This window comes from Telmatherina bonti (genome assembly GCF_933228915.1).
Source record: "Telmatherina bonti genome assembly, chromosome: 11".
In the NCBI taxonomy this organism is placed as follows: domain Eukaryota; kingdom Metazoa; phylum Chordata; class Actinopteri; order Atheriniformes; family Telmatherinidae; genus Telmatherina; species Telmatherina bonti.
Genome location: NC_136629.1, coordinates 33887044 through 33900919, shown reverse-complemented (window position 1 = coordinate 33900919; position 13876 = coordinate 33887044). Strand labels below are relative to the sequence as shown.

General features: G+C 36.4%; 1 protein-coding gene across 1 annotated transcript in view; it reads right to left on the bottom strand.

Annotated features, from left to right (window-relative positions):
• Positions 1-3692: 3692 nt before the first annotated feature.
• Positions 3693-13876, bottom strand: part of LOC306762390 (cytochrome P450 3A56-like) — a gene marked incomplete at both ends in the record, with an annotated part of 12120 nt that continues 1936 nt past the window's right edge. The window contains 12 exons of the mRNA XM_079248833.1: positions 3693-3794; positions 3877-4039; positions 4167-4393; positions 4496-4656; positions 5298-5382; positions 5628-5752; positions 5838-5980; positions 6074-6159; positions 6698-6814; positions 9156-9255; positions 9774-9826; positions 9996-10089. Coding sequence (XP_079104959.1) covers positions 3693-3794; positions 3877-4039; positions 4167-4393; positions 4496-4656; positions 5298-5382; positions 5628-5752; positions 5838-5980; positions 6074-6159; positions 6698-6814; positions 9156-9255; positions 9774-9826; positions 9996-10089 — 1456 coding nt within the window. The remainder of the gene's footprint in view (positions 3795-3876; positions 4040-4166; positions 4394-4495; positions 4657-5297; positions 5383-5627; positions 5753-5837; positions 5981-6073; positions 6160-6697; positions 6815-9155; positions 9256-9773; positions 9827-9995; positions 10090-13876) is intronic.

Genomic DNA, 13876 nt, shown 5'->3' with positions numbered 1-13876 from the left:
CTTGCTCGGTGCTGTAAAAATGTTTTCTAAATTTAAGACATAGGCTGGAACGCAGGAAGTCATTTAGAAGTTTTTCTCAGTAGCTGTTGCCATGGTGCCTTTGAGCAAGGTATTTTGGCCAAGTAAAGCTGTGGTTAAAGCAGGCAGGGGAGGGTAGTGTGTCATTGTAAAAACAAAGAGTAGTTTGGGGTGTAAGCTCCGTCTGAGGACATGATGTCGGTGGGTAATGTGCCTGCAGGGGAAGCTCCTTTCGAACTGACCTGAGATCAGCCTGCATGCACTCACACTTGGTTCCCGCTAAAGGAACAACACATGCTGGTGCTCATTGGCAGCATCCCAATTACTTTTAAGTTTTGTAACACTTGCTGAAATCAAGTCTTAGAAATCAGATTTTACAGGAAGATGCTACTTTTCCTGAACGACGAGCACCTCATTCAAAACTCTGGACGTGCTGTAAACAACCAACATGCTGCAGATGTTTTGCTCTAAACCAGAACTGAGTGAGCAACGTGGAATTTGACAAATTTTGTTTCTGTTTTTGGAATCCTCGCTTTTTTTCTGTCGTAAGGATTCAGGCCTTTTGTCTGTTTTGTTTATGTTTGATAAACTCAGGACTCTAAAAGGCTTTGTGATCCTTTTTTTTTTTTTTTTTTAATCCAAAATTTATAATTCTGTTGGTCTTTGCTTTTGTTTGTAAGTCTTTCTAATGCAGTAGTCACTCCGTAGAGCTTTTCAACAACTTGGTGAAGTTTTATACTCCCCCTGTTTGGAAAAAGGAAGAAAAAAAACCCTCTTATTAACATTGTTTGTTTTGTTTTGTTTTTTTGTTTTGTCTGCATGAATGTGTGAGTGCGGCTCCATACTTGTATAATAAACAGTTTAATATCCATGGGCTGCAGACTGGGCCAAATTTCCCTTCTTCACACACTGAAATACTCCTCAAAAAACGACATCGTAATAAATGTAGCGCTGAATTCTGTTTTCTCCCCTCAGTCGTACATTTTGAATAAGAAACAGTGTCGTTAGGGAAACTTAAAAGCATCTTTAAACCAGCTTCTGACATGAAGTTAAAAGATTCAACTCAGCATGTAATCAGCTTCAAGGTAAATGTGAATTTTTTTTTATTACCTTCTTTTCAGTCAATGCACCGACACACAGAAGTACCACTGTGGCGCCCTCTGCTGGTGGTTATGTAAACTGTTTCTGAGGTTTCCTGAGGTCATCATCGCTTCAAGGTGGCTGAATTTTATTTATTAATTTTTCTTTTGCAATTCAATTGCTGCACTTAATAATATACAGATTTATGATATTTAGCACCTAGCTGCTCATTTGTCAGCCACATCGTCCGTCCATGAGTTCTGAACCCTCCTATGCTGCTGATATATGTAATCTTCATAAATCATAGTCATCTATCTGCCAGCTTGATGTTTCCCCACATATCCAGTCAAAGCCTTCCTTCACTTTTTGAATAGAATTTCCTCATTTCTCAAATCTGCAACCAATCCTGAAGACACCTGGTGCTGGACGCAACAATTTCAACAGTCTCCCCATCATCACCAGTCTCCTTTTGCTTGCCAAAATACTGGAAAAACTGTTGCATCTCAGGTTGATGATCATCTTTATCAACAGTTTCAGTCTGGCTTTCAACACCAAAACTGCTCTCGTCAATCACAAATGTCAAAATTCTCATTACTATCAAATTCACCCAAAGATGAGCAACTGCTTCCCCTTCCTCTCCAAGTTAAAAGTCAGGCAGTCATCTTCGACATTCATCCCAGTTCCAAAGAAATACCATCACTCGCTCCTGATACTTCCACCTGCATCACATCTTCCATCTGTCCATCTCTCACACCCAGCAGTTCAGGCTTCTAGTCCACACCGTGTTTACATCCCTAAACGATGACTGCAACTCTCTCCTGTCTGCTTTACACGACCAATCCCTCCATAAACTGTACCTGCTTCAAAATTCTGCTGCTTATATTATTTCCACATCCCTCAACTTGAGTGGAAGCTGACTTTAGTCAACATGTGACCATGTTAAGTTTTTAAAGACCAAAGAAAGCTTTAACTTTATACTTCTCCAATGTTTTGTCAAATTTTGATTGATTTTTTTTTTCCCATGATGAGATTCAGTCTTTTGCATTGATTTAAATGAGGCAGGTTCATTTAGGAGACATTTGCTCTACTTTTAAAAGCCATGAATGGGCATCAGGAAACCTCAGTCATCCAGACTGAATCAACAGAAAACTTTGAGAAACTTTATTAGAGCCAAACACATTTGTACCCTGTTGGAAAGTCATTTAAGAAAATAAACATTTTTTTTACTAATGTTATGTGTGTGATAGTTTGTTAAATTGGCAACAGGTCATGTATTAATAATCTGCATAAAACCTCACTATTGAAGTTTAATGTTTTCATCAGTGAACAATGAATGCGCTAATGGAAGATTCTATATTTGGGGAAGACAAAAGAGGGTAAAGAGTGAACATTACTTAAATTTTTACATTATAACCAAATTACAGAAATAAGTGAATGAATCAATGCAATGACTGAGAACATGAGAACTTAAGAAAAAGGTTTCAGCTCCTGTTTCATTGTTGATGCAGAGCTGATAAAATTACCAGCTGGTCTTGACCTGATAAAGACATAATGTTCACTTTAATAAGAGATCCGATGGACACTGAAATCGCTGAAAAATGTTTTAAACTTTGTAGAAATGCAAGAAACTTTCCAGCAGCAGGAAGAATTATCGTCCCAACTCATCTTCCTATAAACATTTGTGCTTTAAAATTGAATCTTTGTATTGAAGAAAACGATTTTAATCGATCAAAACATTTTAACAAAGAAGACAAAATCATTGTCTCCATTTAAAAAAAAAAAAAAAGTACACAAACAGTTTTATACCAGTAAATTCAGCTGGGTGGTACAAAAAATATCAATAAAGCAAGATATTCTATGTTTTACTATCACACTGCTGTGATAAAGCATGAAAAATAAATCAAAGTTGTTTCAATTTACTAATCATGAAACTCAAATTCAAGAATATTGCATACTGAGAAACGGTCACAAAATGTTGAATATAATTTTACGTGTCATTGAAAAACATCTCAAAACTGGTTTTAGTAATTCCTGAACCATTTAACATTTAAGAAATTGCAAAGATACAAGGAAATGTCTGTCATTTGTCTGACAGCATGTAGATTACATCTGGACATCATCTTTCTGGGATCGCTGGTTTCTGGGAACATCTGTTCCATAAACATTACCGAGCCATGAACAAGGGCTTTGAGAAAGCAGTAAAATTGCCCTTTAGGCAGCTCAGAAGCTGTCGACTAGAGCAAAACCCTGTTGCTTTTTGTGAAACAAACTAAATGTGTTTTATTCACTTAACTGAACGTTTAAATAGGATGCTTCATAGTAAAAAGGACATCTAAAACAATTTTACAAAGTGATCTTTAAACACTGAAATTTACCATAAAAGAAATTTTAAACAGAAATAGACAGAAAATTATGGACTTGCTTTTTAAACTGCATGATGGTTCAGACTGTAGTAATAAAGCAAAGTTGTTGTTTCAATTTATCAATCATGAAACTCAAATTCAACAATATTTCATACTGAGAAACGGTAAAAAATGTTAAAAGCATCTCGTCCTGCCAGCATGTTGAAAATGTCGTGTCTGACAGCATGTAGATTACATCTGAACATCATCTTTCTGGGATCCCTGGTTTCTGGGAACAAACTTCAGCGTTATGGGTTTCAGTGGCTGAAACTTCCAGTCAAACTGCAGAGGAATCTGAAAAAGATGGAGGAAAATGGATCCATGAACGACAGTGGAGCAGGATGACAGGTTGAATCTGGTGAGGAGTTCTTCCTACCATGGTTTCTTTGCATGTTTCCAAATTGTAATTCTGCAGCAGACGTACAAGAACAATCTTCATGACGAGGATTGCATAGCGCATCCCGACACAGTTACGAGGGCCGAGACCAAACGGCATGTATGCGTACGTGTTTATCTCTTCCTCATTGTCTTTACTGAACCTGCAAAAACCAGATAAAAGTTACAGATGCCCCATGCATGCTTAGACAGCTCTCTACCATTAACAACCTTGATACAACTAGACCGTTTGATGCGTGCTCTATCACACTGTATTCTCTGAAAATGTACCTTTCTGGTCTGAAAAGCTCAGGTGAGCTCCAAAAGCGTGGGTCCTTGTGTAAAAGGTGTGCAGGAATCCCAACCACTGTTCCTTCAGGGATGGTGATACCATGAATCTGCACAGTCTTTTTGCACGCTCTCTCAAGCCGAGGTAGGGCTGGAACCAAACGCATCGACTCACAAATAACCTGGTCCAGGTACTGCAGGTTGTTTACGTCTTCACATGAAATGGAAGCCTTGAGGTTCCACAGAGAGATTAGAAGTTAGTTAAACACACATATAAAGAGGTAAGCATGGTTTTCCCCAAAAGGCAAAAAAGTTGTGCAGAATTAGTTTACATTTTTCTGCAGGTTGGCATCGATTTCTTCCTGCAAGGTCTGCATCGCATCAGGGTTCGTGGCAAGATTGTACAGGATGAAAGAAAGGGTCGCGCTGGTGGTCTCATAGCCACCAAAGATGAAGATGAAGGCTTGAGAAAGGATCTCGTGTTCAGTCAAACCTGCAATAAAAAGAACAGAAAAATGTTTGATTCAAAAGAAATCTGTGAAGTAATTGAAGGACTGCACTCACATGGAGGAGTTTTGCTCCCACATATCTCATGTTTCAGGAGTTGTTAAACTCCTGAAACATGAGTTAGCAGAGGTAGCAGAGCAAGAATAGGTAATCAGATTACTCTGCTGTCCTTTCAGAGTGTTCCATGGCTGGACCTGTGCAGTGCCTTACTGTGAAGATGTTACACCCAGATAATGTTCTGACTTTTGTTTTAACATCCACCTTTAACACAGGATACAGACACGTTTGTACGTCTCAGTAGGTATCTCTGACCTTTATTACTACCGCAGTCTCACTTTACAATACCCCAGTTGATATTTACCAACTACATGCCTGTAAAATAACTAAGATATATTGATATGAGTCAACTTTATATCAAGCTCTTTTCTGGTTGACTTGCAAAGAAGAGAATCCCAAAAAGTTATTGTGAATGAGTTGATTTCTAGGAGATGCTCTTTTTTCTTGTTATGTGTTTATTTTGTATGTATGGCATTTTGGCAGATGTTTATAGATGTGCTTTATGGATAAAATTGAAGAAAAGATTTGTTTTATTACCCTTTAGAGATGATGCTTGTGCTGAAAACATACCTTTACTTGGTTGTTCTTTTTCATTTTTTGTTTCTGTTTCTGGTATTTCGCTCTCAATCATCACCTGCAGGAAGTCTGCTCTGGTCTAGAATGCCACAAAGAAAATTTAACATCATGTTAACATATATGTAAAAGTCTTTTTTTCATATAATATGCATAACAAAGCTTTTACACACACAGCCGTTGTGTGAGTGGTTTGGGATTTTGAGCAATGTCTATTTTCTTAAGGTTTGATAAGTTCTGGTTCTAACTTTTTTCCTAAATGTTCTGTCCTTCCTTTTAATTCAACATTTGTAATGTTTCCAAACTTCACACAAATTACATACTTACCAGCTCCCCTGAGTTATGCTGATCTTTAAATTTCTTGATAATGTTATAGAAAAAATCCACACTGTTTCTTGCCATCATCTCAATTTTGAGGAGCTTCATCAGTCGAGCACCAAAGGGAAATATCACTGCAAGGAGACCAGAAAGTTTTCAAACTTCTGATGCTGTATGGCTGAAAAATTGTGTCCTTAAACAACATAAAGGAAAACATACTTATTAAGAAAATGGGCCAAAATCTGAAGTTGAGAACCTTCTGAATTTGGACAATAACAGGGTCATCGGCATTGTTTATAGAGTCCGTCTCCACGCTAAAAGACGCACTGGTCACAGTATCCAAGCTGTAAGGTGCCACAAATCTGGGAAAAAGCAAAAGCACATGTCACAATAGTTTTTTATTTTTACACAAATATCGTAATGCCGTGTCACATCATAACAGACCAACAACATACTGTTTGACGTTAACGGGCTCATCCAAATTTGTTTTCCCAAGTTTCTCAATCAGCCGGTCTGCAAAGCGAGCAACAATAGGAAAAACCTTCAAGACAAAAGAAGAGAGACTTGTTCAATACTGTTGGACATGTTGGTTTCTAGGAATACTACCAATTACCCTAACACGCAAGTCTTTAGACCACGAGAGGAAGCCAGAAACAATCCATGCATGCACGGGGAGAACGCGCTAAAACTCTCCCTACAACCAAGGCTCAAACCTTCTTGCAGTCAGGTGACTGTACTAACCACCACATCACGTGCAGCCCAACCTAACTCGTCTACTTCTTGTGATGGATTCTCTTAAAAATATTCCAGATTAAAACTGTATTCAACCTTTTTTTTCCCCCATTCAATTCAATCTTTATTTATGAAGGGATTTTCCAGCATGAAAAATGCGACTCAAAGCGCTTTACAGTTTATAATCATCCCCGCCCAACCAGCCTTCCAATCCCAATTACAGACATAACACACACACACACACACACACACACACACACACACACACACACACACACACACACACACACACACACACACACACACACACACACACACACACACACACACACACAGAGGAGTCCAACCTGCTTCAGTCTTCTGCTGGTGAAACATGGGGAGATCGTGCTGCGAATTCGTTTCCACCTGTCATCTTTAACTGCTGTAATTGCATCATCCAAAGGTCCACCAAATATACCGACATCCTGTAAATGAAGCAAAGAGAAGTGAATGTCGATATGTTTGCAGAAATGTTGAGAAGATTATATTCACATTTCTCCTCTGCATACCACACATGATGAAATTTACTCCTCTGAAAGCACTTTTCTCTCCTCATTGCAGTTTCCTAAAGGTAACAAATCTCATGGTTTATGCTGAACTTCCTTTGGAAAGATCAATAATCAGTAGTTTAATCTTAGGACCACCATTCACTCAACGATGCAAAGTTAAAGTACGGTGACAGAAAGCATGTAAAGTGCAAACTCGATGTATGTTTAGCTTTTCAGCAAAGAGTTAGAGAAGTTCATTACTACCATTATCACTTCCGTTAACCCACGACCAACTGTTTGTTTTTTCCATGTTTACAGTCTTTTTGATTGGATGGATTTGTGGCCCTTTGATGTCATTTGCATCAAGGGCCATAAAACCTGAAATGACGTTCAACTAACTCAGAGTATAAAAAGAAACTCTGAGCTACGCAACTCTTACATATTACTTTCAGAACAGCTACTTTCCTTGGTTAGATCAACAGAGTATCTTTACTCACAGTTGGGAACTACAATGAAAAGCCATCATCATTGATACCTGGTGTGGTGGAATTATGCGTATAGTGTAGTTTTAATATGTTACTCATTTATAAAGTTTCTTTTAGGTAGTACAAGATATATATTCTGCATAGTTAGAGTAGTTCAGTAAGCTTGCTTTAGTAGATTCATGCATAAAACTAAGTGTTCTGTTCAAGGCCTGTTTCAGCTTTGACTGTTGTTATCTCCAAGTTTGCAGTTTTTTTGACTAGTGCTGCCAGGCAAAGGTTGTTTGTGTATGCCTAAAGAACACTGTAGCACTCTGAGCAGCGGAGAGCTCTCGAGACCTCTCGCCCACAACATCTGTACATGGTTAATAAATTGAACAGAAAACAGTTGATTTATAGAGTTATTCCTCATTGGATAGTTTCCACGACACCTGGATTCACCATGGCAACTGTTAGCAAAAAGCTGCCGGTTATGTCACTGCATGGAGAGAAAAGCAGGATGGAAGAAAAACACTACCTAAGTCAACACGGACGTTGGAAACCAGCAGTCCACTGACTGAATATTTAAGTCTATTAAAACTGTAGAATGTGGGTTAAAATATTGCTGGATAGAATAAAATATTAGTTTTTATAAAATAATAAATCCAACTAAGAGGAGGAATCTGAAAATATAATATAAAACATTTTGGAAAAGGTTGGGTAGATTGCACATCTACTTCTATTTCACAGTGGCTCATATACAAAGTAAACATTCAGTGGCTATTTATAGATCAAGTAGTTTCAACTGTCTCCAGCCACAATTAAAAAAAAACAAAACCCTGCAGTTGATCTCAATCCTCAGATTTAACCTCATACGATGGTTTAAACCATACTGTAGTGTTTATAACATGTGAGGACTTTTCTCATGACTCACCACGTCATTGTCTTTACAACATCCCAAAAAGTCCCATTTCAAGAAAAGGGGGAAAACGGCATTGCACAAAGTTTACTATGATGTCACCACATGCAGAATGCCCTACATGTGGTGACATGTAGTTACATGTTGCCTAAGTGTGACAAGACATTTTCAGTGACAGCTAAAATGAGATATTGATCAGGAAATGACAGCATGTCTGTTCAGGCTCTGAAAAATTTCTCCCCTGCGGAAATTATTGTGCCTTAATTAGGCTTTAAAATCTCTGGAATAGTGTTGATAAGAACAGCCCATGACTTGACAGGTGCTTCAGGTGGGAATGGACAGGTAGAAAAGTCATGGTTTCTTTACAGTGAACCATAGTTTCCCCAGACCCCAGTATAGCTATGCATTAGTTCTGTGTTTGTACCCTGAACCATTGGGAAAACATAAGCCTGAGTAGATATTATTGTCAGTCAACAATAATAAGAGATGCAACACTTCAGCCACTTTCAGATGGTGCAATATTACAACACAGTGAAGAGAGTGGTATGTGTGTGGGAGAACGGCCTGATGCAATCCATCGTCATGCTTACCGTAGGTGTCTTTTCAAAAGAGTATTGTAACATTGCTAAATCTCAAAACTCACTTGAATGTTTCCTCACTAGATTTCAGTAACATAAATCAGAAATTGGGTTTTGGTCCAACACAACAGTCTCAAGATAGAAAACTGGGGGGAAAAGTTTTTCCACTTGTGTTACTATTATTGTACATCATTGCTGAAAACAAACAAATATGTATTTGTTGCACAGGGATAACTATAACTTTACAGGACAAAATATGTCATTGTGTGTATTAAAAAAAAGTTACTGAATCATATTTGTGTCACAGTTTTTTCTCTTACCCTGCGGTTTGTGAACGCAGTGTAGCACTCTTTCACCAGCACAGTTTTAATAATCTCTGGGTCTGTAACCATCAACATTGGGCTCCGTCCATCATACAATCTGGAAAAAATAACACAGCAGAAAAATAAATGCTGATAAAATAAAATATTGTAATTTAACACAGGTCAAACAAAGAAAAAAGTACTGCAATTTGTTTGTAACAGGAGAAAAAGAAGCCCAAAAGAATAAAAACATAAAAATAAAAGGAAAAAAATAATATAGAGAAGATCTTTAAGCTGAAATAAACTAAAGTTTCAACCACTTGCTCCAATGTGTTTTGTTATAAAAGTAGTGCATATTCAAACCCCTAATAACCTCATTTTAGGCATTTTTCTAGCAGATCGTGTGTTCGATTTTATTTCATATTCATTTGGCAGATGATTTTATCCAAAGCGACTTACATACCATAAGTGATCATAGCAATTAACCTAACATGTTTACAGTGTAGACTTTACTGAGGTAGGAGGAAAGAGTTCAGCACTGGTATGAAGGTGGATTCATCCCTCAACTTAAAAGAAATATAAAAATAAAGAAGCAGGATTTTAGTGCATCTTCTTTCTACTAATGATGCAACTCACCCCCAGACGTCCCCATACTTGGCCTGGCACTCCCTGTCAAATGAGGTGAACCCCTAAATTAAATATAGAAAATGTTAAATAATACTTAATAGAAGCCAGGCGAATTAAAATGTCATTTTAGATTGAAAACGAATGTTATAAATCTACCTCTGAAATAATGTTATGACAAGATCTTATGATCCCGTAGGCTTTTTATTTATTTATTTATTTATTTATACGTACCTTTATTCCACCAAGCATTGTTCCAATAAAAGGCAGAGGCCTTGGTCCGGATATGTTCAAGTTTTTGAAAAACCGATACGGCCACATTCCATACCTGTATAAACACAAGAAAAAGAGAGTATTGTCATGTATGTATGTTGTCAGTTCAACAAACAACTTTTATCTTTGGTCGGCAGAAATATTCAGCTCTCTTCAGTACTATAAGTAATACTTCCAGTAGGAACAGGGTCAAAACGAGGGTCAGCAACGTCCAGGTAGTCGCTGAAAACATAGTGAAAAACATTTTTGCAGTATTCTGTTGTTTCTCCAAAACTCAACAACGAGGAAGTACGCAGAAAAGACAAGTTTTAAAGCCTCCCTTAAAGGGGAGGGGGCTATCACCTGTGCGCGCGCGCGTGGGCAGTGTCATTATTTATGATTGCGTCAACTTTATTAGAAACTAAAAGCATAATTTAACATGACATCAAGTCGACAAAAGAATTATACCATCTGAAATCTTCAACTTGAGGAAAACTTGCGAATAAAAACTTAAACCTGAATTTACAGTAATTATTATGATTGTTATTTCTGTAAAAGTAATAATTGACATTGTACTTATCCATTCATCTGGAGAGCTCGGAAACTGTCGAATGATATTATTGTACAAGCTCTGGTCTGTCAAGTGATAAGCTCTGTCAGGTTCACATCTAATATCTGGAAAAACTGGCACTCCTGCCTATATTTGTAATTCTTCATGCATTGCACTTCTTTTATTGTATCTACCATTTTATTTTATTATTTTTTCTATTTTATTTAGTTTTTCTATTTCTATGGACCTGGACTCTGTGTCCTTAATAAAGCTTGAATTGAACTGAAAACGTGTTTTAATCTACTGCCGTAGAAAAATAAGTTGTTATTTTCCTTGTGAAAAATAAGTTTATATATATATATATATATATATATATATATATATATATATATATATATATATATATATATATATATATATATATATATATATATATTCATAGCGTTGACATTTTTTTTTTTTATTCATAGAGTTGCTTTGTCAAGGTTTGAGCCTTGCCGTGCACCGTAGATAACCCGGAAACACGGTCCATGACCTCACTTTTTTAAAGCTTGGTTATTATCTTCCTAAACACCCCGATTTGTGTTTTCCTTGCACAGTTGGAAACTCAGCTGCATTCAAGTTATCCAGTAGGTGAGATACAGAACACAATTTGCACAAAACTGAATTTATTTCGTAATGACTGAAATGAATCCTTCTGAAGCTGCCCTTCATTTGTACTGCCAGGCTAAGCTACATCATGTTAGCACGTGGGAGTAAACTGGAAATATACACATTTATAATGGGTATTTATTGGTTTGATTTGTGGGATTAGTAAAGCATCGGGTGGCCAAAGAAAATACTGCAGCATATTTTTATATATAGTAAATGTGTTGTTTGAATTTATATGAAACTCTTGAAGCTACGTGTGGTCGGACGATAACTGCGTTCATCTCATTTTATTCTACTCTCTATTTATTCTAATCTCTATTTATTAATCTCATGCTCTTTTCCTCCAATAACCCAGAAAACCACCCACACACAAACTTTTTTATGTCATGGCATTGTGACGCACAGCAGTAACGTTGTCTTGTATCATCAGTGTACAACAGGTGAACTTCCTTTTATAGGTTTATGATTTTTCTTATCATACTTTTACACAACAGAGTTTAGGATTTGCAGATTTGGACTAAAACTCCTAATTTTTTTAAATTAATATTATTTTAAAGAAGCAAACCAACACTGTGATCAGCAACCAAAATTTAATGGTAGTTTTTTTTTTTTCATAAAGCCCTTTTCATTACGTATAAACTCGCCGCAGAATACATTATAAAACAGTTTATTTATAAAAATTAATAAAGACGAGGACTTCAGGTTACAAAAGCAGCTTTGATAACGCGAGGAGGATGATATAAATAAATCCCGTTAATGCAAGAAACTGATACAAGTGTAGTTTAAATACAGAAACCAAATCATTTTGTATACATTGACAGGAAAAACAGGAAATAAGTGTGTTGATTTGTAAGAACGTGTGTCAATATATATGGAAATACAGTACATTATGTAGGGCTATAATGACATGCTTATGTCCCAATTCGATTCGGATTTTCTTGGGTGCCGATTTGATTTAAATTGCGATTCTCACAATACTCCAATATTGCTGATTTTTGAAGATTAAAAAAAACACACACAAAAAAAATATGTAAAACTTTTTTTTGCTCATCATTTTTCTTCATTTTAATGAGGAAAAAAACAACACTGTAGCCAGATCATCATTCTGCTGCTATAATGCCCAAGAAGACAAGTACAAAGATCAATAAAAACAATAAAAATGACAAAAATTTTATAATACATTAATTTTTTTATTTGAAAAAGACATTATTTTTTAAACAAAAAAAAATTGATTTCAAAATTGTGAAGAAAAAAATCCAGATTTTCGATTTTTCGATTAAATTTTCCCACCCCCTAGTAAACTCACTGCAGATTACATTATAAGACAGTTTATAAAAAAATAATACAGACAAGGACTTCAGGGTACACAAGCAGCTTTGATGACTTAAGAGGATGATATAAATAAATCCAGTCAATGAAAGAAACTGATACAAGTGCAGTTTAAATACAGAAACTAATTCATTTTGTATACATTGACAGAAAAAGCAGGAAATAACTGTGTTGATTTGTAGGAACGTGTGTAAACATACATGGAAATACAGTACATTAAGTAAAACAGTTCAAGGGCCATAAAACCTGAAATGACGTTCAACTAACTCAGAGTATAAAAAGAAACTCTGAGCTACGCAACTCTTACATATTACTTTCAGAACAGCTACTTTCCTTGGTTAGATCAACAGAGTATCTTTACTCACAGTTGGGAACTACAATGAAAAGCCATCATCATTGATACCTGGTGTGGTGGAATTATGCGTATAGTGTAGTTTTAATATGTTACTCATTTATAAAGTTTCTTTTAGGTAGTACAAGATATATATTCTGCATAGTTAGAGTAGTTCAGTAAGCTTGCTTTAGTAGATTCATGCATAAAACTAAGTGTTCTGTTCAAGGCCTGTTTCAGCTTTGACTGTTGTTATCTCCAAGTTTGCAGTTTTTTTGACTAGTGCTGCCAGGCAAAGGTTGTTTGTGTATGCCTAAAGAACACTGTAGCACTCTGAGCAGCGGAGAGCTCTCGAGACCTCTCGCCCACAACATCTGTACATGGTTAATAAATTGAACAGAAAACAGTTGATTTATAGAGTTATTCCTCATTGGATAGTTTCCACGACACCTGGATTCACCATGGCAACTGTTAGCAAAAAGCTGCCGGTTATGTCACTGCATGGAGAGAAAAGCAGGATGGAAGAAAAACACTACCTAAGTCAACGCGGACGTTGGAAACCAGCAGTCCACTGACTGAATATTTAAGTCTATTAAAACTGTAGAATGTGGGTTAAAATATTGCTGGATAGAATAAAATATTAGTTTTTATAAAATAATAAATCCAACTAAGAGGAGGAATCTGAAAATATAATATAAAACATTTTGGAAAAGGTTGGGTAGATTGCACATCTACTTCTATTTCACAGTGGCTCATATACAAAGTAAACATTCAGTGGCTATTTATAGATCAAGTAGTTTCAACTGTCTCCAGCCACAATTAAAAAAAAACAAAACCCTGCAGTTGATCTCAATCCTCAGATTTAACCTCATACGATGGTTTAAACCATACTGTAGTGTTTATAACATGTGAGGACTTTTCTCATGACTCACCACGTCATTGTCTTTACAACATCCCAAAAAGTCCCATTTCAAGAAAAGGGGGAAAACGGCATTGCACAAA